General features: G+C 38.0%; 1 protein-coding gene across 7 annotated transcripts in view; it reads left to right on the top strand.

The window, feature by feature from the left end:
• Positions 1-25,507, top strand: part of SLTM (SAFB like transcription modulator) — a 55,068-nt gene that overhangs the window by 25,597 nt on the left and 3,964 nt on the right. For 3 of the 7 annotated variants that reach the window (XM_030814484.1, XM_003267039.3, XM_030814483.1), the window contains 15 exons: positions 7,175-7,202; positions 8,533-9,001; positions 9,610-9,659; positions 11,238-11,356; positions 13,896-14,045; positions 14,284-14,387; positions 14,489-14,655; positions 15,115-15,200; positions 15,416-15,579; positions 18,014-18,194; positions 18,921-19,045; positions 19,918-20,088; positions 20,987-21,301; positions 21,408-21,549; positions 24,706-24,866. In XM_030814484.1, the coding sequence (XP_030670344.1) occupies positions 7,175-7,202; positions 8,533-9,001; positions 9,610-9,659; positions 11,238-11,356; positions 13,896-14,045; positions 14,284-14,387; positions 14,489-14,655; positions 15,115-15,200; positions 15,416-15,579; positions 18,014-18,194; positions 18,921-19,045; positions 19,918-20,088; positions 20,987-21,301; positions 21,408-21,549; positions 24,706-24,866 (2,432 nt within the window). The remainder of the gene's footprint in view (positions 1-7,174; positions 7,203-8,532; positions 9,002-9,609; positions 9,660-11,237; positions 11,357-13,895; positions 14,046-14,283; positions 14,388-14,488; positions 14,656-15,114; positions 15,201-15,415; positions 15,580-18,013; positions 18,195-18,920; positions 19,046-19,917; positions 20,089-20,986; positions 21,302-21,407; positions 21,550-24,705; positions 24,867-25,507) is intronic. The other 4 variants (XM_030814486.1, XM_030814482.1, XM_030814485.1 and 1 more) reach the window with 2 other exon arrangements.

Here is a 25,507-nt window from a genome sequence, read left to right as displayed (position 1 = left end):
TGAGGTGGGAGGATTGCTTGAGTCCAGGAGGTTGAGGCTGCAGTAAGCCGTGATTGTGCCACTGCACTCCATCATGGGCAACAGAGCAAGACTCTGTCTTAAAAAAAAAAAAAAAAAAGAAAGAAAGAAATTATGTATATGTACACGCACACACACATATATGCAGCATGTTTATATAAGGATATGTCTATTTCAAGAGCCAGTCCTCAGGGTTTGACTAGAAGCTGAAATCTTCAGGCATTAGCCTCTAGGAAGTTATAGTAGGTAGACTTTGGTTCAGATTCTACTTCTATTAGTTAATTACAATATTGTGATTGTGGCAGGTTCTCTGTCAATTTCTATGTCTATAAAATGAATATTATAATTCTTAGTTGATATAGGGATTAATCATAGATTCTGATGTAGTATATGTGCAATTAGTAGTCATTTGTAGTGTTGTTTTACTAGCTTGAACATACTGCTTACTTGAGAAATTTCTGGAGCTTTTTCTCTAAAATCTTGTTTGCTAATGCTTTTTTTTTTTTTTTGAGACCCGGTCTCGCTCTGTCATCCAGGCTGGAGTGCGGCGACGCTATCTCCCCTCACTGCAGCCTTGACTTCCCGGGCTCAAGTGATCACCGCACCTCAGTCTCCCTGGTAGCTGGGACTACAGGTGTGCACCACCATACCCGTCTGACTTTTGTATTTTTTGTAGAGACGGGGGTTCGCCTTGTTGCCCAGTCTGGTCTCAAACTCCTGAGCCCAAGCAATCCACCCATCTCGGCCTCCCAAAGTGTTTGGATTACAGGTGTGAGCCATCATGCCTGGCTTTAATATGCTTTTATTCTTAAAAATTTCCTCTAGTTGGCCGGGCGCGGTGGCTCACGCTTGTAATCCCGGCACTTTGGGAGGCCGAGGCGGGCGGATCACGAGGTCAGGAGATCGAGACCACGGTGAAACCCCGTCTCTACTAAAAAATACAAAAAATTAGCCGGGCGTGGTGGCGGGCGCCTGTAGTCCCAGCTACTCGGAGAGGCTGAGGCAGGAGAATGGCGTGAACCCGGGAGGCGGAGCTTGCAGTGAGCCGAGATTGCACCACTGCACTCCAGCCTGGGTGACAGAGCAAGACTCCGTCTCAAAAAAAAAAAAAAAAAAAATTTCCTCTAGTTTCAAGAGCCTCCTCAGTCTATAACATCATGTGTATTCCTTTTTCAATTTGCCTTTGCCCCTAATGTTTCACTAACCTGGAAAATCTTACTTTTTGTCATATAAAAATCTGTATACCTCTCACAGCCAGATTCACCTCTTATCTCCTCCACAAAGCTTTCTTTCATCTCTCTGTTTTATGTAGTGCTTCACTATTCACAGAGAGCTTTTTATATCCATTACCTTACTCAATCCTTGATATATCTTATATGGTTCACATGTGAACTCCATTTTATAGGTAAATTCATCTAGATAGATGACATATCACAGAGTAAAACTATTCCAGTGATAACGACAAATACCTAGGTGTCATAATACCTAGTCTGATACTCTTTTCACTAAATAACTCCACACTAGCAAATGTTTTCTGAGTTCTATCGTACTTAACATAGTACCAAAGTTAAGTGCTTCAGATACATGAAAATCAAGCAGTTAGTTCAGTCTTTCCAGCTAAAAACAGCAGTCTTACACTACATTTATTTAGTAAATTCATTCAACAAGTATTTTTGAGTACTTATGTGCCAAGCATTTTGTATTTCCCGTGTGATGTTTAGCATATTCCCCGATCGGTAAGTAGTGGTTTAAAAGTTATTTTGAAAGTTTGTTTTAAATGTCAGTCTGAATACAGTGTTTACATTTCAAGCCAGGGGAAAGGAGGTCTTCTTGCTTAGCCTATACATGTACATATATCATAAGATAACCTACAGGGAGTAGTAGAATTGGATATGTAGTAAATAACTTGGTTCACTGAAAAATAAGTCCTAGGCTTGTCTTTGTCTCTTAGTAGTCATTGCTGCTCCTAGGATGAAATGAAAGTAAAGGAGCTTTATGTCTTTTAGCATTTGACTAAGGATTGCAGATCCCACTGTGAAGATAAACAACATGAGTACTTACTTTGTAGACATTTACTTCATCTTCATATGTGAAATATTTTTTTTCAAGACAAACTTGAGTGGTTAATTTAAAAACATGCTTTACATTTAACAAATAAATGTTTTACATTTACTTGCTATATTCCTCATTTGGAAAAAAAAATCTGTTTTCAGTGGGAGAAATTGTTTTCAAATAGTTGTATATCATGTCTGTGCATATATACCATTTAGACAGGGAAAGTTTCCCATTGTATTTCTTGGTTTGTTTCCTTATTGCAAGTATTTTGGACTCTTATTTAGGACTTATGGTTAGTGCTATGCTTGCTGCACATACTGCGCAGTAAAATCAACAGGCATTTACATGTGGTTCATCTTTTCTACTTTACCCAAGTTGTTTTTGTGCTCCAACCACATTGTAATCAGTTTTGTTTTCTAGAAACTGGGTCAGGCCATTTCCCTACCGGCATTTAAGTATATGTCACAAAGTTTCTCTTTAAATTATGAAACCCTTCAGAAGATATGCTGAATTATTAAGATAAATACCTAAAAATTCTCCAGCAAGTAAGACAAACCTTATTAGTTACTTTAGCAACTAGAAATAACATTATAATTGACAGGAACTACAATAGAATACAGTTTTTTTTTTTACATCATAGTATTTTTACAATTTTACTTTTTAAAATAGCCAATAATTTGGACATGTTATGTTTTTTTCTTGAAGCTTTCAGTTTTGCATCTCTAAAACAATAACTTGGAAGTGGTGTGCTCTTCGCATCTGAGGTAGATAAGGAGAGTCAAACTGCATTCTTTTTTAAAAAAATTATTTATTTATTTATTTTAAATATAGTTTTTTAAAATAGAGATAGGGTTTTACTAGGTTGTCCAGGCTGGTCTCAAACTCGTGGCCTCAAGCGAACCTCCTGCCTCAGCCTCCTAAAGTGCTGAGATTACAGGCATGAGCCACCACTCCTGGCCACATGTTGCATTCTTCAAGTTAATTTAGTCTGCTTTAAATACAAGCTCAGGTGTCTCAGTTTATTTATTCCTTCAACAAAAATTACCAAACTAAAAGAGAATGTGAAAGAAAAAGATTTACCCATAATTCAAGCATAACTCATTCTTCCCTTGCCGTCTCTGTCTACCATTCCACCCAAGTTAAAGTGTTTTTCTTTCCAAATATTGCAAATTGGACACAATGCTTAAAAGTAATATTCTAGTAAAACAATTAAGACATTCTTACAGGCTGGGTGCAATGGCTCCTGCCTGTAATCTCAGCACTTTGGGAAGCCGAGGCAAAAGGATCACTGGAGGCCAGGAGTTCAAGACCAGCCTGGCCAACATGGTGAAACACCATCTCTACTAAAAATACAAAAATTGGCTGGGTGCGGTGGCTCACACCTATTACGCAATCCCAGCACTTTGGGAGGCTGAGGCAGGCGGATCATGAGGTCGGCAGATAGAGACCATCTTGGCCAACAAGATGAAACCCCATCTCTACTAAAAATACAAAAATTAGCTGGGCGTAGTGGTACGCACCTGTAATCCCAGCTACTTCGGAGGCTGAGGCAGGAGAATCGCTTGAACCAGGGAGTTGCAGGGTTCAGTTAGCCGAGATCGCACCACTGCACTCCAGCCTGGGCGACAGAGCGACACTCAGTCTCAGAAAAACAAAACAGACAAAAAAATTAGCCGGGTGTGGTGGTGCATACTGGGAAGGCTGAGGCATGAGAATCCCTGGAACCCGGGAGGTGGAGGTTTGCAGAAAGCTGAGATCGCACCACTGCACTTCAGCCTGGGCTGACGAAGTGAGACTCTGCCTCAAAAAAAAAAAAAAAAAAAGAGAAATTCTTAGAGCACAGTATAATGGACTTAGATAGTGATCAAATTTACATTGCTATCAACTGATGATTTACTTGTTCTGGACTATTCTACTTCTTAGCTTATGGCCGAGCTTTTTAGTATTTTTAGTTTCCTTCATGTTACTTTAGTTGTAAAATAATTAGTCATTCCCTAATTGGCACACTTTAACTTAGTCCAAATATAATTTATTAATAAAATGATTTCAAAGAAATTATTGTTGGCCGGGCATGATGGCTCATGCCTGTAATCCCAGCACTTTGGGAGGCCGAGGCAGGTAGAGCGCCTGGGCTCAGGAGTTTGAGACTAGCCTGGGCAACATGGTGAAACCCTGTCTCTACCAAAAAATACCAAAAAAGTTAGCCAGGTGTGGTGGCATACACCTGTGGTTCCAGCTACTCGGGAAGCTGAGGCCGGAGGATCAACTTGAGCCTGGGAGGCAGAGGTTGCAGTGAGCCAAGATCACACCACTGCACTTCAGCCTGGGTGACAGAGTGAGACCCTGTCTCTCACACACACACAAGTTTAAAAAAGAAAGAGAGAGAGAAAATACTTAAAAAAAGAAATTATCCAAATGTACTTTTGAGCACATTGTAAAATATTTGACATTTTAAGAAGTGCATGCTTTTATATGAATCTAAAATAGTATTATAAATAAGCTGTTTAAAGTTCTACGTACATTTCCATTTTTTTCATCTTTTTTCACCAAGGTTGTCACTCTGTAAAGGCAGCAATGCTCAGTGTTCGTGCTGTACCAGCAGCATTAATTTCACCTGGAACCTTGTTAGAGATGCACATTCTTTTTTTTTTTTCCATTTTAATCTTTATTATTATTATTATTATTATTATACTTCAAGTTTTAGGGTACATGGGCATAGTGTGCAGGTTTGTTACATAGGTATACATGTGCCATGTTGGTGTGCTGCACCCATTAACTCGTCATTTAGCATTAGGTATATCTCCTAATGCTATCCCTCCCCCCTCCCCCCGAGATGCACATTCTTAAGCCTCATTCCAGACCTTCTGAAACAAAATCTGTGTTTTATTTTAACAAGCTCTCCAGGGGATTCTGATGCATGCTAAAGTTTGAGAACCATTGCTCTAAGGCTTTGTATGTGGTAATTTCACAACAAGCTTCACATCACCTGACTTTAAAACAGCGTACTTCTGCTTAGTTTTCTAAGCAGAAGTTATTAAAGGCCAGGCACACTGGCTCATACCTATAATCCCAGCACTTTGGGAGGCTGAGGTGGGCGGATCACCTGAGGCCAGGATTTCAAGACCAGCCTGGCCAACATGGTGAAACCCCGTCTGTACTAAAAATACAAAAATTAGGCTGTGTACGGTGGCTCAGCTTGTAATCCGAGCGCTTTGGGAGGCTGAGGCGGGTGGATCACGAGGTCAGGAGATCGAGACTGTCGTGGCTAACATGGTGAAACCTCATCTCTACTAAAAATACAAAAATTAACTGGGCGTAGTGACACATGCCTGTAGTCCCAGCTACTTGGGAGGCTGACGCAGGAGAATCACTTGAACCCGGGAGGCAGAGGTTGCAGTGAGCCAAGACCGCACCACTGCACTCCAGCCTGGGTGATAGAGGGAGACTCTGTCTCAAAAAATAAAAAATAAAAATAAAAAATTAGCTGGGTGTGGTGGCAGGTGCCTGTAATCCTAGCTCCTTGGGAGGCTGAGGCAGGAGAATTGCTTGAACCCAGGAGGCGGAGGTTGCAGTGAGCCGAGATCATGCCACTGCACTCCAGCTTGGAGGACAGAGCAAAACTCCGTCTCAAAAAAAAAAATAAACAAACGAAAAAAGTTATTAAAACATTTGGTAGGGCACAGTGGCTCACACCTGTAAATCCTAGAACTTTGGGAGGCTGAGGCAGGAGGAATGCTTGAGCCCGGGAGTTCCAGACCAGCCTGGGCAACATAGCAAGACCTCGTCTCCACTTAGAATTAAAAAAAAAAAAATTCGCTGGGCCTGGTGGCACACATCTGTAGTCCCAGCTACTCAGGAGGCTGTGGCAGGAGGATCACTTGAGCCCAGGGGTTGAGGCTGCAGTGAGCTATGATTATGCTGCTGCACTCTAGCCTGGACGACAGAGTAAGGAACCTGTTTTTTTTTAAAAAAAAAAAAAAAAAAAAAAAAATCAAAACATTTCTTAAGCCAAGCGTAGTGGTTTGCATCTGTAATCCCAGCTACTTGGGAGGATAAGGTGGGAGAATCAGCTTGAGGCCAGGAGTTCAAGACCGCCTGAGCATCAATAGCAAGACTCGTCTCTAAAAAATAAAATGATTCTTTAATTTTTTCAGTTATTGAGATTATAATGCATATTACTTGATTCTTTATAGTCTTATATTTGGGAAAATGTTGGTTCTATGTTGGTGTGATTACTTCAGTGATGTTTGCATTATTTGCTTGGTAAAACAAATTAAGCTTCTCCCTTCCCTTTATGACACTTCTGTTTTTAAGCTAGCACATTAGTTTTAATTTTAGCCAAACTGTCAAATATTTTAAAATTAAAATCATTTTTAAAAATGTGTGGGTTAACTTGTTTTAATTACCTATCACACAAGTACCATCTTAAAATTGGCTTTGCCATCAGTATATGTGTGACAACTAGGAACTCTTTTTTTTTTTTTTTTTTTTTTTTTGAGACAGGGATTTACTCTGTCACCCAGGCTGGAGTGCAGTGGTTGATATGAACTCACTTTTAACACATTAAAAGAATGAATAATTTGAAAGTGACCTAGTAACTGTTCTTCTAATGTCTGATATACTTAAAGGGGAGTATTGTTTGTTTGGTTGGTTTATTACTGTGTATCCAAGCACTTGAAAGTTAATGTCTACAGATTATACTTTCTGGTACTATTTTGAATAGTGTATCTTAGCTAAGAGTACCTGTGAACTGAGTGACATAAAATATGTCATCAGGTCAGCCTTCTTATTGACAGCTCTTTGATATGAGGAAGAATTGGATTATATAAACTAGTTTTGAACAGTGAAACTAATCCAGTTTGTTATTGATGTACTCATTGATAGATATACCTGTTTTCTAAAATGTACCAAACTTGTGCCACATTTCTCTCTACATGGACTCTGGTTCTGATTGGAATAGCCTATTTATTTGTTAGTGTTAGGTATCCCTAAATAATATTATTAAATTATCCAGTAATTTTAACTTGGCTGATTTTGTACTATTACTAAAATCTAGTTTTATATGAATTCGTTTTACATTTGATTATTCTTTGAATTTCAGGATGGTGAGGAAGAAGAAAATGAGAAAGGTATGTTTGATGCTAGAGTTTAAAAATTGCTAAAATTTAGAAAAACAGTAAATTATGTAAAAATAAAGCACTCCTTATTTGGAATCTTATTTTTGAAATTAGTTTATTTTCAAATTTATCTATTTAGTGAATTAAGTTAGCATCTTGATTTTATTTTCCAATTGGTTTTAATTTTCTTTTGAACACTAAAGATATATTCCAACTTAATAGTACATATCAGTTACTGTAGTGAACAATGCTATTTTTTATTTAACCCAATTTTAATTTTATTTTTAAAATAACTTCTGGTATACGGTAAGTTGATTAAATTCTTAAGACTGACACTGCAGTAACTCGTGTGTGCTTATTGGAGTCCTAGTGCATAACTCACAGTGAATTTTACAACTAGTCCTAAAAATGATGAATGACCAGGAGACTGACTTTGTGTTTGCTGCTTAGAGAAACTTCCATACAGTCGTCTGACAATTTTAGTTTAGACGAGCTGTCTCATTCAATACAATTACAGGGGCAACAGTAGCAATACGTGTGGTCAGTAGGAGGTTATGGAAGAGTCCTTGGACAGAAGTCAAAGGATCCTACTTTGGACTAGAAAGGACATGGAGCAGGGTTAAGCAAGGCAAATAAAAAGCCTAGAAGCAATGATGAAGTAAAGCTACTGACTGAAAATCTCACATGCCTGAAGCCTTTCTGTTTTGGGGGAATGCAAGACATCTTTGAAAACGGTAATTGCAGACTAACTGGACAGGATGAAGACTGGAAATAACCAATTTCCTGAACGTCACAGAGCAGGAGCATCTTTGGAGCCTTCTGTACCAGTTTTCCATACGAATCTGGACTACTCAAGCATTGAAGAGTGGAAAAGATGGGGCCCTGAAATACTCTGAAGACTGATTGATATCCTCAGACTGTTACCTGTCAAGAAGTCACCATGGGAGTTCTGAAGGTCACTAGGGTTCAATCCCAGGATAATTCCAGCATTGAACAACAATCTGCACTTTTGTCACTGTCACATGGAGGAACAAAATCTTCCATTTGCCATTAACTTATAACCAGAAATGAAGAGCTGGTATCTTCAGGATGGAACCATTTTCTCACTATTGTTGTTTGGTGTTTGTATGTAGAGATCATTTTTTCCATGAAGAATAAGTGATCCTGGGTAAAGGATGGTTTATGTTAGTTAATACCCTTGTGTTTTTTTTTTTTTTTTTTCCTAACCTTCCATCAGTGCTAATAACTGGCTTTATATTTTCTAGGTCCTATTCTAGCTTATGAATATGAAATTGTTTAAACTTCTTGTTTTGCCATATTTATTCCTGTTAAATCCTCTTAGATATAGCAGGTTCTGGTGATGGTACACAAGAAGTATCTAAACCTCTTCCTTCAGAAGGGAGCCTAGCTGAGGCTGATCATACAGCTCATGAAGAGACGGAAGCTCATACGACTGTGAAAGAAGCTGAGGATGACAACATCTCGGTCACAATCCAGGCTGAAGATGCCATCACTCTGGATTTTGATGGTGATGACCTCCTAGAAACAGGTAAAAATGTGAAAATTACAGATTCTGAAGCAAGTAAGCCAAAAGATGGGCAGGACGCCATTGCACAGAGCCCGGAGAAGGAAAGCAAGGATTATGAGATGAATGCGAACCATAAAGATGGTAAGAAGGAAGACTGCGTGAAGGGTGACCCTGTCGAGAAGGAAGCCAGAGAAAGTTCTAAGAAAGCAGAATCTGGAGACAAAGAAAAGGATACTTTGAAGAAAGGGCCCTCGTCTACTGGGGCCTCTGGTCAAGCAAAGAGGTTTGTTTTTCTATGTCAGTTCTTTACGATACTGAATTCCAGCATTCAATAAGATCACTCTACATTAAGGGGGTGGCTTCAAGAACATGTACAGTAATTAGTGTCTTATGATCCTGCCTATAATATTTTTGACCGTCATAAGTTACTTTTAAAAATTTTCAAGATCTTCATAATAATGCAGTGTGTTCTACTGATTGTCGAATGTCAGCATATATTTGGTTTTTTTGTTGTTTTTCGTTTTTTTGTTTTTTTTCAAATTGACAATTTTTTTGTGTTTTATTTTTTAAAATCCTTGTGATGATGGTTAATGAACAACTATCAGTTCTAAGAACACAAAATGAAGTCAAGTCCCAGTCCTGAAATCTGGAGAAGATGGCCATATTTCCACTGAATAGAATTGTCAGAAAATCTAGATCTTCAGGCATCTTGGGGAAAATCAGTGCAAGAATCCTCAGGGAGTCATTTGTTCAAATAACCTAATCTAGGCCTTTGGAATTGTTAATTTGTATGAATAGCACTAGTTTGAAATATAGTGAATATCAAGTTCTTCTATTTTGGGTTTGTTTTGTTTTTGTTTTCAATTTTCTTCTGGTGATTTGCCTCTTTAGCTCTTCAAAGGAATCTAAAGACAGCAAGACATCATCTAAAGATGACAAAGGTAAAGAATTTTTTTCCCTATTTATTTCAATGTTGACATTACGTATTTTCATTAAAAATAGTAGTTGCTTGGTATTTTCTTTGACATTTAGTCCTTAAAAATTTTATTGACAGACTAGAAACTTGAGATGGTCTTTATGTAAACTGTGGAATTATATAGATTACAGAAAACTGATTGATGTGTTACTGTTTACTTACGTTGTAAACTGGTATTGGGTATGTTAAAAACCCATTAGCTAGGGAACACTTATTTGGTGTGTTCTAAAGGACTGTGTTGAATAATAATAGATACTTTCTTACATTATAATTTCAGAACTATTTTATCTTTTGTTACTCATTTATAACTACTATACATCACCACAACCTTTTTCCTGTTCTGTCTTTAAATAATACTTGTGTGTATTTGTGGAGTCTAGTATTCTTTTTTCTTTTTTTAAAATTCTTGTAAGTTTCAAAGTGCAATATTTAGTTGCTTTCTGATACTGAGAAATCTCTGGTTATCTCATGCCCATGAGCTATAGTTTCATCTTGTACATGTGCTGTGTTTACTTGAAAAATACTTACTTTCTAGAAAAGGATTTTAAGGGAAAATAAAACATTTAGGTACTGCAAAGCTTTTAAATACCTCCTAAATGTGTAAAGGAGAATTGTATGCATCCTCTATAGTTTATTTTAAATCGTTAGAAATCATAAGGATGTGATTTATGAATTGGTTGGTCTTGCTTAAAAGAATGTGAAATATAGAAATTGTTCCTTTTAATTGCTTGTTTCTCTTAAATACTGTTTCTCTTAAAGTGAGTAAAAATTCCTCACTCTTAAAGTGAGAAAATGAAAATTTCCCTTTTACTACAGCACATTTGAAGAAAAGGCTGACTGGCTAAGCCTGTATCCTAAGATATGGCCTCTATACATATGAAGCCATAATTTATGTGTGACATAGTACAGAAATGATTCATGTAATCATTTACCTATTATAAAGGATTTTGAGACCTCTGATCTTAATCTTGTAGTTGTTTTGTTTTAGAAGATTGTTTCTTATTGAATCTAGAGTTATCCAGCTGCATATAATTCCCATTTTGTCTTACTTATTCTCTAATACGGAATAAAGGTGTACCAGTTGGTTTGTCTTTGTTATTAACCATATAAATTTTTGAAAAACGTATACCTTGCTCTAACTTTTTTCTTCTTCCATTTCAATTTCTAAGGATCTAAAGCCCACAGCAGATGTGGCAACTAAACAGTCTGTTCATTCCTAAATGACTGCTTCCTAGTTGTCTCTATTCAGTGCAGTGGTAGACTATAAATTATTAAAACTGAACAGCAAAAGTCCGAGACATGTAATTGATTTTTTTACCCACTTCAATTTAGAACTCATACAATAGGAAATGTACATACATTCAGATTTTTTTCCCTCACTAGTTACGTTGTCTGTTTGATTTCAATAATAGTAAACTCACAGGATTTTGATACAGTAACATCATACTATCAAAATTATAGTTTTGAAAGAATGTGGCCCTTATAATTTTGTATAAAGATTCTGATTGAGATACTTAAACATCTGATATTAAATCTATTCTAGGAAGTACAAGTAGTACTAGTGGTAGCAGTGGAAGCTCAACTAAAAATATCTGGGTTAGTGGACTTTCATCTAATACCAAAGCTGCTGATTTGAAGAACCTCTTTGGCAAATATGGAAAGGTACATTCTTTTTACCTTTTTATCCCTCTTTCTAGTGTCTGCATTTGAAATGAGGATTGTATTCTAAATAGTATTACATAAATATCTTCTAATTTATTGTATCTCTTAGGACTGTTAATAGACATAATTATTGAATTCTGTGGTAATGGTAGGTGAGAGTTAGGGGATAAATAGCGTTTCATCATTTAATCCCTCTCTGAGCCTTGGGAATCTTTGTATTCCAAACTTTAAACCTATTTAAGCCAAGGACTAAGTTTATTCATCATGATACTTTATAGCACGTAGCTTGGGATCTAGCATATTGCTGAGCCTGATTTGGACATCTTGAAAATACATTTATATTTAGACTATTATTAGGCAGTGGGATACACAATTCATAGGGGGCTGGGGAGAACCAGATATGATCCTTGTTATAGATTTCTAGTCCAATAGTGGAGAAAAATGTAAAACTGGCTATATATATAGGCATGAGAATGGTTTAAACTTATATAAAGTTATATATAAACATACATCTACATTAAGTTCATATATAAACTTTTTTTTTTTCTTTTTGAGACACAGTCTCACTCTGTCACCCAGGCTGGGGTGTAGCAGTGTGATATGGGCTCACTGCGAGCTCTGCCTCCCAAGTTTAAAGGATTCTCATGCCTCAGCCTCCCTAGTAACTGGGATTACAGGCAGGAGCAACTGCACCGGGCTAATTTTTGTATTTTTAGTAGAGATGAAGTTTTCACTATGTTGGCCAGGCTGGTCTCAAACTCCTGGCTTCAGGTGATCCACCCGTCTCAGCCTCCCAAAGTGCTGGGGTTACAGGTATGAGCCATCGCACCACGCCTATATACATAAACCTAATCAGAAGTTGTTATAAGTCTTGTGAAGGAAAAGTACACAGGTGTTAAGAAGGGGAGGCTTTCCTGTGGTTAGTTCATCAGGAAAAGTTTCTGTGGCAGTTAAGGGGAGACCTAAAGGAAGAGAAGGAGTAGTCCAAGAATACTCAATTAATAATGAATGCTTTGAATTGTGAGCTGCATCCCTGAGGGCACTCAATACTGTCTACCTACATTATAGTTTTTCATATACATCATAGTTAATGTACTCCAATGTAAGCTCTTTGAGGTCAGGGACCTTATTTAGTGTACTTCATGTGCACATGATAGGCTTTCAGATATTAAAATTACTTAATTAGTGACCATTATTGGTAAATAGCCATTAGTATTACCAAAACCTGTCCTCTTGATTTTTGGAGGGTTTTTTTCCTGCTTTAATTAGTGAGTTGCCTGAGTGTAAAGGAGGTTCTTAGTAGGTGTCAGAAATAGAACACTGAGAATTGTAGTCCCATGATAGGCTGTGTTATATTTTTTTCTTCTATTTTCAATAATGTATTGTTAAGAGATATGAAAACAATATTTTAGTGTTGGTATTTATTAGTAGTAAAACTATATGAGGATACCATTTATTTGGTAAGAAGACCCGTGGAGTTAAAAATTAAATGGCTATGGAGCAAATCAGCCTTTCCTAGGGTTGAGGTAAAAGTTGATTTGTTCCAGCCACCCACACCATAAAACTCCTGATTTTCCTGTTTACTTCTTCCCAGCTTTATGTCTTTACTCCTCTTTGTTCAGCACTGAATCGTTCCCTTTTCTTCTTACTCATCCATCCCTGCTTTGTCTCTGTTAACTATCCATCTTACACAATTGCAATTATTTGTCATGTTCATATACATTTTAAAAGCACATAGATCGAAGATGTTGTCTTTCAAGCTTTAGGGTGTTTTTCGGGGGGTGCATTTTTAAGTCTACTTTTTGATATGTGATTGGTTCTTTACTCATTATAGAAAAGTGTTAACACTCATCAATAAAATACTAGAAACTTTCTCTAAAGACATTCAGGGTGGGCCTATGATAAGGATATTTTGGTTCAAATCCAATTTATTTGCTTTTATTAATTGTGCCATTGCTTCATTGATGAGATTGTGTTTTGGCTACTTCAGCTACATATTTGAGGGGAGGAAATAAATATAAAAAGAAGATTAAATTGCTTTTTGGCACTTTAAATTGTTCCCCTGAATATTTACTAAGATGGGTAATGTAGATGGTGATCACAAGAATATGAAATAGGCTGGGCGCAGTGGCTCATGCCTATAATCCCAGCACTGTGGGAGGCCAAGGTAGGCCGATCACCTGAGGTCAGGCATTTGAGACCAGCCTGGCCAACATGGCAAAACCCTGTCTGTACTGAAAATACAAAAATTAGCAGGGCATGGTAGTGTATGCCTGTATCCCAGCTACTTGAGAGGCTGAGGGAGGGGAATTGCTTGAACCCAGAAGGCAGAGGTTGCAGTGAGCCAAGATCACACCACTGCACTCCAGCCTGGGCGACAGAGTGTGACTCCATCTCAAAAAAAAAAAAAAAAAAATATGAGACAGAATAAGATACACCCTGAATTAATATATAGTTTCGGTTGTGAAGTTTCATGTATTTAGAAGTCTATGTACTTGGAACGTTGTAAAACTCTCTAAAGTACAGTCTCATTTTATAGGTTCTGAGTGCAAAAGTAGTTACAAATGCTCGAAGTCCTGGGGCAAAATGCTATGGCATTGTAACTATGTCTTCAAGCACAGAGGTGTCCAGGTGTATTGCACATCTTCATCGCACTGAGCTGCACGGACAGCTGATTTCTGTTGAAAAAGTAAGCTTCCCTAACTGTTTATCAAAGCAAGTCTAATTTGATGGCTAGTTCTCAACTCATAGCTGTTAACAGTAGCAGGGAGTAGAATTTGCAATTATTTTTAATTTTTATGTATTTGTAGTTTTTACTCTCCTTATATTTTTCTATCTTTTCCAAATTTTCTGCCGTTAGCACACTTTTTATAATCACAAAAATGTAACCATATGTACAAATTGTTTTTCTGGTTCGAACCTTTCAGGTAAAAGGTGATCCCTCTAAGAAAGAAATGAAGAAAGAAAATGATGAAAAGAGTAGTTCAAGAAGTTCTGGAGATAAAAAAAATACGAGTGATAGAAGTAGCAAGTAAGGATTTATTTTTATTTATTTATTTTGATAAGCAGATAGACTTTTTTGGTACATTATGAAGTACTCATTCTGTTTTTTGTCTGGGGCGGTATGGTCAGGACACAAGCCTCTGTCAAAAAAGAAGAGAAAAGATCATCTGAGAAATCTGAAAAAAAAGAAAGCAAGGATACTAAGAAAATAGAAGGTAAAGATGAGAAGAATGATAATGGAGCAAGTGGCCAAACATCAGAATCGATTAAAAAAAGTGAAGAAAAGAAGCGAATAAGTATGCTATACATCTTTTCAGTCCCTTTCTAATGCATTCTACTACTTAATTTTTACAGTGGAAGGGAAAACCTGAAATTCTAATCCAGAGATGTAAGCTTTGCTGTTAGATGTCATTGCGGTTGGAAAGGAGGTCTAGTAGGAGTAATTGTCTTCTTTTCTACTCTGGGGAAACAAATAAATGTGTTCTTCCAGCTAAGCTTCTTTGCTATTCTGGGCTGACTTAAAATGGTCCTTGATTAGTACTGTTGAATTAGGATCTTTTGGTATCACTGAAAGTATTTATGTTAGCAGACTGAACTGTTTAAAAAACTCTTTGCATTGAAGTTCTTGTAGAATAAGTAGGTTTTTTATTTCATGTATTGGTGTGTGACTATCAGAATTTAGCATTTTTACATACATATTTTCTTTTTCAGTGAAAAATTTTAGACATTTGGTTTTTATCATTTTTTTCCCTTAGGTTCCAAGAGTCCAGGACATATGGTAATATTAGACCAAACTAAAGGAGATCATTGTAGACCATCAAGAAGAGGAAGATATGAGAAAGTAAGTCTCTGATCAGGATGGTTGTATACTACTTCAGCTGTTTACAAAAGAAGATAATTCTGTTTTTCCATAACCATCTTTGCGTACTTGCATGCTCGCAAACCCAAGAAAAAGGAAATGTTACTAGTCATTTGAACTTTTTAAATGACCTGCTAAACTTGAAAAATAAAGCCCCAAAATATTTTAATTTCTAGTGTTCTAATTTTTTTCTATAGATTCATGGAAGAAGTAAGGAAAAGGAGAGAGCTAGTCTAGATAAAAAAAGAGATAAAGACTACAGAAGGAAAGAGATCTTGCCTTTTGAAAAGATGAAGGAACAAAGGTTGAGAGAACATTTAGTTCGTTTTGAAAGGCTGCGACGAGCAATGGAACTTCGAAGGTAGGAAAAGAGTCTGTTTTATACCTGTCTTTAAATATAGGTAAATATTTAACACTAGTTGTAAGCCAGATTTCTGGAAATTGTATTCCCACAGAAAACTGTTTGCCACCTTAAAGAAGTTACGGTGGCATCTAATGATTTCTTAAGTTTGCATAGCACTTTACAATTTACAAAGTGCTTTTCCATCTGTTATCTCCAACTCAACAGTTCTGTAAGGCTAGTTATGCCCATTATACAACTGAGAAAAATGGAGGCCCAGAGAGGCTAAATGACTCTTCCAATGCCCACATGGCTAACAAGTGGCAGAGTCGGGACTCAGACCCAAGTCTTCTGACTCCAAGTCCAATGCTCTTTCCTCAACACCAAAGCTGCTGCCATAAAAAACATGACTTTAAAGGAAAAATTTGAGATAAGATAGTTTCAAAGTAGCTACAGTGTTCAAATACTGTAATCTGAAATTTTAACAAATTCAGCAAAAATTTATTGTTTGCATTAGTGCCTAAGAGAAGGAAGATTTGCCCTGTGAGCCTGATGGTATTCAGATATCCCAAAGCAAGCATTCTCTTTAAAACAAACGGAAAATATAAACAAAGCAAGATGTTTCCATTTTTAGTGGCCATATCTCAACAGTTTACCATGAGTGTCAGTTTACTTTTGTATATCAATTTTTGGATGCCACTTAAAATAGTCTTGTGGTGGGTGTGTTTTATAGTATATTATTTCAAATGTTAAGCTATCTTGTTCAGGGGTTACTTATCATGGGATTTCATCTATTCATTCACGAGAGTGTTAGGAACTACCAGAGATACTTTTAGCAACTTAGATTATTCTGTACAATAATTGACACACAACTTTACTAAAAGGAAGTAATCCTTGTAGCACACAGAACCCATTTTCTCTTTTTTAAGATGAAGTCCAAATGTGCCTAGCTTCCTGTGTGTTTAGTTGACAACAGATTGAGAGGAAAGTGGGATTGAGGAGCAACTAGACCAGTGATTCTCAAACCTTATGTGACCAAAGTCCCTTTTATATTAAGAAAAGTTGCAATGCCTTTACTCTTCCGAAATGAAATTGATGCATAACATACTTAACCTATACTAACAATTTCCAAAAAAAAAAAAAAAAAGTAATGGCTTAACTATAATATAAAGGAGAAATAAAAGTAATTTATAATAAAAATATGTATTCCAGATATGAATGTTTAGGCATGACTTAAGTAGTCAGATGTTTGCATCCCTATTTAGACTCACTGAGAATGGGACAGCTTCAAATACAGACTGACATTGTATGTCAGTTAATATGTTGTATTGGTTAGTAAATACCTGAAGTAGTGTTGACATTATGACATGATTTCTGAAATGGTGAGCAACTCTTGGTAAAAGTCTCAAGAAAGTATAATTTTCCTTCTATTTATATGGAGTTGCATTATTGGAAATTCTAGAGTATACAAATCATATCAAAGCAAACAAACAGTATTTATTAAAAATGGGGTTGAGTTCTAGACTCACATGTTATTTTGCTTGGTTGTTTTTAATAGTGTGAATGTCCATTGTGGCATCTGAAAGGTATGAGAGGTGTTGGATGGTTCTTGTTGTGTACGACTATCCTCACTATTCCATGCATCAATAAGATACTTAGATTCCTTCATCCTCATACACTAAACACTACTATCTGCCCCATGGTCATTGTGATAATTAAAAATATCCCATTGATTTCTGTAGAAATAGTACTGACCTATTGAGAACCACTGGGTTACTAGAGAAAGACATGCTGATGATAGACAGAAAAGGACGCTGACTACCTTACAGTAAGAAAATAATATTAAAAGTCTAATAGAATAACAATTCAGTTCAGTGAACAATTGAACTACCTCTGACTCAGAAAAGCATGTTACCTGGAGCCATCTATTACAGGATAGTAAACATTCCAAAATAGCCCTTAAGGACACCATTCTGTTATATGTAGTATTTGCTATTATTGATGTTCATTGTTATGATCCCAAATCATCAAAGTATGTACTTGTTTAAGGAGATACAACAGAATATGTAATAGGGATTAGAGCTTTTTCCATCAAAAACAAGTGTTGGAAGTTGTAGTTTTGTAAATTTATATATGCAGATTACATCCTTCTAAAATGTCAATTAATTAATGGACTATTATAGTGATTTTTATTTAAACAGGAATCATCTAAGAGGCAACTACTCTATATTATAAAATTTAGGTGCTCAGTTGACAGTCTTATTTATAAATAAGTGAAAATATTGGGATCTGTTTAAAGTTTTACTTTGAATTCTCTTTCCAGTTACATTAAAACTACTTAGATTGAGTTGAAATTTAAAATTGCCAACCTCAAGGAAAAATTCAAATTCAAAGCTATTCTCTTTCACACAGTGCTAGCATAATTTAAGTATTTCTAAATACTGATTTTTGGTAGACGAAGAGAGATTGCAGAGAGAGAGCGTCGAGAGCGAGAACGCATTAGAATAATTCGTGAACGGGAAGAACGGGAACGCTTACAGAGAGAGAGAGAGCGCCTAGAAATTGAAAGGCAAAAACTAGAGAGAGAGAGAATGGAACGCGAACGCTTGGAAAGGGAACGCATTCGTATTGAACAGGTGCAGTCAGAAAATCTTTTCATCTTAAATAACTCACCTTTTTCAGACTCTGTGATTTTAGCCCTAAAACTTGCTTTACTTGTTGTAAAGCGTCTATAGAATGAGTTTTGCTAATGAGCTTTTAAGTGTCCCTGAAAGATAACAGTGAATTAGGTACTAGTTAAAAATACAATTAGTAGTGACTTTGTTCTAGATAACTGGTAATAATTCTAGCTCTGCAATATCATGGCAGCCTAATAGTCTGAGCATAGGACTATGAGTCCAGAGTAGTTGTAATCCAGGCTCTGTCACTATCCCAGTCTTAGAAAATAATAACTGTTTCCTTACATATTATAGTGGGAATGATTTCCCAAGGCTGGAAGGAAATAATGCCTCTCTTTGCAGAATTGCACCTCAGGGTTTTAAGGCACTTAGTCAACATGCATATTAAGAATGCTATTTCTAATTCCCTTTAGGTGCTTTTGTTTTAGTCGAATGATTAAACTAAACTTGACCTTCCCAAATACTTGCCAACTTTTACCACCCAGTCCTTGTTATTTTTAATGTTGCAGAACAATAGCTACGGCCTAGATTATTGAAATCAAATTTAGGTGTCATAGGTTTGTGTTTTGCCTGGTCTTTGCTTATGATGGTTTCTTAGCGACAGGATTAAAACAAGGTTGCATGTATACTTATCTTATGTTTACATTTTGCCTTGGTTGGTTCTTCCTTCTGTGTTGTCTGAAGGAACGTCGTAAGGAAGCTGAACGGATTGCTCGAGAAAGAGAGGAACTCAGAAGGCAACAACAGCAGCTTCGTTATGAACAAGAAAAAAGGAATTCCTTGAAACGCCCACGTGATGTAGATCATAGGTAGTTACTGGTTTTATTCCTTAACAGTTAACCTTGCTGTTTTATTCCCTTTAGGCTAAGACTAGAGAGTTAGAAAGTACAGGCTCCCATCACTGGAATAAAAGTCATGATCAACAGGGATGGGACGGATTACAGTACTGGGGTAGACCCAGTGCACTGGCAAGTGGGAACAGTCTGCGTTTCTTTCCCTGTCTACCTTTCTGATGCCAGATGTTTTTCATTATGACTGGAAATATATTGTCGTAGTAGGCTTCAATAATTAAACAGATTTTGAACATTCTTAAAAAGGTAGTGCAGATAGTATAGAAATGGAAGTCATAAACTTGAGATTGAAAGATAGATTCTATTGTGTGTTTGGATTCATACTTCATATAGATTTAAAAATATAAGTATACCCATTTAATTTTGTTAACATAAATTCTATGAAACTGAGTTGATTATGTAGAGAAATAGGTGGAATGAATGAACTGTGCTTCTGACTTACCGCTCTAACGTTTCCAAAGTTAAGGATAACTGAAGAGGTTGTGAACTGCTGGTTAGAATTTTATTATAAAGTGGTTTCAAGTATTTTATTTGTCTTTTCCATTTAATGGTATCATTTCTCCTGAATGCTAAATGTCTTTTCCATTTAATGGAAAAGACAGGCAGTTTTTCAACTATTTTCTTTCCTGTTAAATTCCTCTCACACTAGTTGACTTTATGTAATTCAACAATTAAGTCTTTGCTAGTTTGTACTCCTGATGTGTTCTGTCTTGAGTTTATTAGCCCTGTTATGTCCACAGTTCTAACATGTGGTATGTATGACTCCAAGTAAATGTCGTTTGATTACTGTAGAACTAATTTATGTAAATGAGCAAATATTTCTCTTCAAGGCGAGATGATCCTTACTGGAGCGAGAATAAAAAGTTGTCTCTAGATACAGATGCACGATTTGGCCATGGATCCGACTACTCTCGCCAACAGAACAGATTTAATGATTTTGATCACCGAGAGAGGGGCAGGTTTCCTGAGAGTTCAGCAGTACAGTCTTCATCTTTTGAAAGGTAGATATGTTGAAAATTGTTATATTTATTTTATGAGCCTTGCTAGTGATAACTCTGTTTCTCCTAAAATCTTAACTAGAACTACCAGGTCAGAACTGAATACTCAGAACAAATTACATGGTTTTTGTTTCTGTTAATGGGTCAGAACTGAATGCTCAGAACAAATTACATGGTTTTTGTTTCTGTTAATGGGAATGTGATTCAGTATTCCAAATTAATTAACTGCAACACCATTAAGTAGGTTGGCTTTATCTTCTTATCTTTATTTTATTTTTATTTTTTTTGAGACAGGGTCTCATTCTGTCTCCCAGGCTAGAACGCAGTGGTGCAATCTTGGCATACTGTAACCTTTGCCTCCTGGGTTCAAACGATTCTTGTGCCTTAGCCACCCAAGTAGCTGAGATTATAGACACGCACCACCACCATGCCCGGCTAATTTTTGTATTTTTAGTAGAGACGGGGTTTTGCCATGTTGGCCAAGCTGGTCTAGCACTTCTGACCTGAAGTGATCCACCCACCTCAGCCTTCCAAAGTGCTGAGATTACAGGCCTGAGCCACCACGCCCGGCCTCTTCTTATCTTTAAAACTGTGGAAGCACTGATTGCTTTGGATGTGCCTCAACTGTTAAGAACAGTAAAACATTCTTCAGCTTGGTAGTGACTTTTGAGTGTTCGGTATCATTTCTCCTGAATGCTAAAAAAACCAACCTTTAGGCTAGACACTTAGTTCAGTTTAAAAGAAAATGAGTTGTAATAATCAATAACTAGCTTTTTTCCATGGCTTTGCCTTAAGTTCATTTTTTGGTTTCATTATTGTAGGTTATGCAGACAAAGTTAAGAAGAATTAAGCACTCAAGTAAGCACTTCTTGGACCTATATTCTTTGTTTCTAATCAATAGGCGGGATCGCTTTGTTGGTCAAAGTGAGGGGAAAAAAGCACGACCTACTGCACGAAGGGAAGATCCAAGCTTCGAAAGATATACCAAAAATTTCAGTGACTCCAGAAGAAATGAGCCTCCACCACCAAGAAATGAACTTAGAGAATCAGACAGGCGAGAAGTACGAGGGGAGCGAGACGAAAGGAGAACAGTGATTATTCATGACAGGCCTGATATCACTCATCCTAGACATCCTCGAGAGGCAGGGCCCAATCCTTCCAGACCCACCAGCTGGAAAAGTGAAGGAAGCATGTCCACTGACAAACGGGAAACAAGGTAGCTGTGTACTTCGTAATGCTTTCCTAGTGGTCTCATGCATTGGGGTTAAAAAAAATTAAGATTAGCGTTTTGATCATGTATGTTTTTATGTTTTGTTTAACAGAGTCGAAAGGCCAGAACGATCTGGGAGAGAAGTATCAGGGCACAGCGTGAGAGGTGCTCCCCCTGGGAATCGTAGCAGCGCTTCAGGGTACGGGAGCAGAGAGGGAGACAGAGGAGTCATCACAGACCGAGGTGGATCACAGGTAAATGCTGCGGGAGGCTTGCCATGAGCCTGCACACAAACATTTAGAGGATTCATGAGTTACTCTGGATATACAGTAGCATTTTGATGTGGCTTAGCTAGATTGGAATGATTGAGAGGCATTAACTTTTTATTTTAATTTTTAAAATCTGAATTTTTCTCATACTTTACTGTCAGTAGTTGACCATCAGTAGTCCAAAGAGTTAAGGTACTAGCCTTGAAATACTTACTCTATTTTGATTAAACTTCCCAGTGAAATTTAAGAATTGTTAATTTGGTAAATGAGCCTATCTAATGATAACTTTGGTTTTATTTCTTTTTAAGAAATTGAGGCTTTCAAACTGGATCTGAAATCTTTGGCCCCTACTTGTGTTTCCTTTTCAATAAAATATTCTTGGCCGGGCATGGTGGCTCATGCCAACACTTTGGGAGGTAATCCCAACACTGTGGGAGGCCGAGGTGGGCAGATCGCCTGAGCTCAGGAGTTTGAGACTAACCTGGGCAACATGGCGAAACCCCATCTCTACTAAAAATACAAAAATTAGCCGGGCGTGGTGGTGGGCGCTGTAATCCCAGCTACTCTGGAGGCTGAGGCAGGAGAATCACTTGAGCCCAAGAGTTGGAGGTTGCAGTAAGCCAAGATGGCGCCACTGCACTCCAGCCTGGGCTACAGAGCCAGACCCTATCTGGAAAAAAAAAAAAAAAATACACACACACACACACACACACACACACACACACACACTCTTCTTTTTCTCCTGCTTCATTTAAATAGCTTAAAGTGTAAAATTGAAATGGAACTTTTGTCTGTTTTTTGTCTTCTTATCCTATAGGTAGATGAGTGTAATGTTACATATTTTTAAATTTTTACTCTTGTGACACTTTATTGACTTGAATATTTTGTAAGTTAATGAGCTGGACAGAGGAAAATGTCTTCATCTTTTAGAGACCGAAATGAACAAAAACCTTTTGCCTCATTTAAAAGTATTCTTCTACTGACGAAATACTGGCATGTGGGTTGATAGTAGCACAGTTAGGACATACTTTCATAAATTATATACCAAAAAGAATTGTGCAGTGTGTGTGTCTCCATTATATGCTAGTGTTTGTTTTGTATTTTAATACACATTTGTGTGTGTGTGTGTGTTTGAGATGGAGTCTTACTCTGTCAAACAGGCTGACATGCAGTGGCGTGATCTTGGCTCACTGCAACCTCCGCCTTCCAGGTTCAAGTGATTCTCCTTCCTCAGCCTCCCGAGTAGCTGGGACTACAGATGTGCGCCACCACGCCTGGCTAATTTTTGTATTTTTAGTAGAGGCGGGGTTTCACCATGTTGGTCAGGCTGGTTTCAAACTTCCGACCACCCACCTCTGTCTCCCAAAGTGCTGGAATTACAAGCATGAACCATGATACCCACCCACTAAACAGAATTTTTAAGACTCAGTCTATAATCCAGATAAGTCTGCCTTGTTTATAGTAAAATTTAAGAAAGTATCAAAGACTAGCCCTCCGCATTCAGAGGTCCTTTTAGAAAATGTGTCCTGAGGAGGAGATCTTGTATCCTCCCTTGAAAATTTTCTTTTTCATAATGTTAGTCTGTAACTTGTTCTGCCAGTATTATATCTAAGCCTCTCTGTGGGTACCTTCTGCTTTCTTTCCTGTAAGCTAAGTATCACAATGCTTGCTTTCTCTTTCCGTAGATCTCTAGTTCTACAGTTTCTGTTTCTTTGTGTTCACTACTCTGTTTTCCATAGTTATGGATGAAGCACCTTGTAAGTGCCATAGCACTAAGTAGTACAATGTAAAATGAGTTGACAACTCCTGTTTTCTGTGCTGTTTGCATGTTGTCCTGATAGGCTGATCATAGGCCCCGCCATAACTTGTCTTAAGGTTTTGATCTCTGGCTGTGCCTTCTTACAGTCAATATAAGATCCAAGTATTTGAAATAATCAAGGGTCAAAAAGCCCTTGGGTGCTAGAAAATATAGAAATAGAAATTAATGGCTAGGCCTGGTGGCTCATGGCTGTAATCCTAGCACTTTTGGAGGCCAAGGCGGGAGGATTACTTGAGGCCAGGGGTTCGAGATGAGCTTGGACAATATAGTGAGACCCCATCTCCATAGGAAAATTAAAATTAAAGCTGGGCATGGTGGTGTGCACCCTGTAGTCCCAGCTAGGCAGGAGGCTGAAGCAGGAGGATTGCTTGAGCCCAGGAGTTCACAGTTGCAGTGACTTATGGTAGCAACACTGTACTCCAACCTGGGCAATAGTGTGATCATGTCTCCAAAAAAAAATTATTTTTAAAAAAAGGAATTGGCCGGGTATGGTGGTTCACACCTGTAATCCCAGCACTTTGGGAGGCCGAGGTGGGCGGATCATGAAGTCAAGAGATCAAGACCATCCTGGCCAACATGGTGAAAGCCCGTCTCTACTAAAAATACAAAAATTAGCTGGGCGTGCTGGTGCATACCTGTAGTCCCAGCTACTTGCCAAGTAGGAGGCCAAGGCAGGAGAATTGCTTGAACCCGGGGGGCGGAGGTTGCAGTGAGCCGAGATCACGCCACTGCATTCCAGCCTGGCAACAGAGCGAGACTCCATCTCAAAAAACAAAACAACAACAACAAAAGTATTGAATCATTTCCTCCATACCCCTCCCTGAGGCCTGAGTAGCTTCTCACTACAAAATAGATATAAACTCTTTTCATATGCTGTTGCACTACTCATCCTTTTATCTTCTCAGACATCTTATTAATTTGCTTCTGACATTAAAAGCACACCAATATAAGTTGGTATGAGACTAAGACAGAGGGTATTGTGACTTCTCCTTCTTTTTTTTTTTTTTTTGAGATGGGGTTTCATTCTTGTTGCCCAAGCTGGAGTGCAATGGCGCAATCTCAGCTCACTGCAACCTCTGCCTCCGGGATTCAAGTGATTCTCCTGCCCCAGCCTCCTGAGTAGCTGGGATTATAGGTGTGGGGCACCATGCCTGGCTAATTTTTTGTATTTTTAGTAGAAACGGGGTTGCACCATGTTAGCCAGGCTGGTCTCGAACTCCTGACCTCAGGTGATCCGCCTGCCTCAGCCTCCCAAAGTGCTGAGCTTACAGATAAGAGCCACTGCGCCCGGCCAAGTGACTTTTCATATGCTATTCTTTTAGCATTATCCTGAGGAGCGACATGTGGTTGAACGCCATGGACGGGACACAAGCGGACCAAGGAAAGAGTGGCATGGTCCACCCTCTCAAGGGCCTAGCTATCATGATACGAGGCGAATGGGTGATGGCCGGGCAGGAGCAGGCATGATAACCCAACATTCAAGGTAAATAACTAACCAGTTTAGACTTTTTCTGCCAGCACACAATCAACACTTTATCCTTTCCATAAAAGTCATTATAGTTTCTGAGAGACTGAATTGCAACTAGTGAAAACCCTAGGTCTGCCCGAACATTTCCCTGTATCAACTCGTAGTCTCCAAAAGAGTGTTTGCAGAACAGCTGATATTAATGTGTTAGTTTGTATTCTTCCTTGTAAATGAATTCAGTGACTTTCTGGCAAGTTGATCTAGATATGGGTATGTATGTATGGCAGGATCCAGTAAACAATGAATCCTTTTGTTTTGTTTTGTTTTTTGAGAGGGAGTCTCACTCTGTCGCCCATGCTGGAGTGCAGTCGTGAGATCTTGGCTCACTGCAACCTCTGCCTCCTGGGTTCAAGCAGTTCTCTCATCTCAGCCTCCCAAGTAGCTGGGATTACAGGCATGTGCCACCATGCCCAGCTAATTTTTATATTTTTAGTAGAGACGGGGTTTCACCATGTTGCCCAGGCAGGTCTCGAACTCCTGACCTCAGGGGATCTGCCTGCCTCGGCCTCCCAAAGTGCTGAGATTACAGGCGGGAGCCACTGCACTCAGTCTAGATAATGAATCTTAACCTCACGTTGGAACCATCATCTTGTTCCCTC

This window comes from Nomascus leucogenys, chromosome 6 (assembly GCF_006542625.1).
Source record: "Nomascus leucogenys isolate Asia chromosome 6, Asia_NLE_v1, whole genome shotgun sequence".
Classification (NCBI taxonomy): domain Eukaryota; kingdom Metazoa; phylum Chordata; class Mammalia; order Primates; family Hylobatidae; genus Nomascus; species Nomascus leucogenys.
The sequence above is the reverse complement of the archived record's forward strand: the minus strand, read 5'-3'. Positions and strand labels throughout refer to the sequence as shown.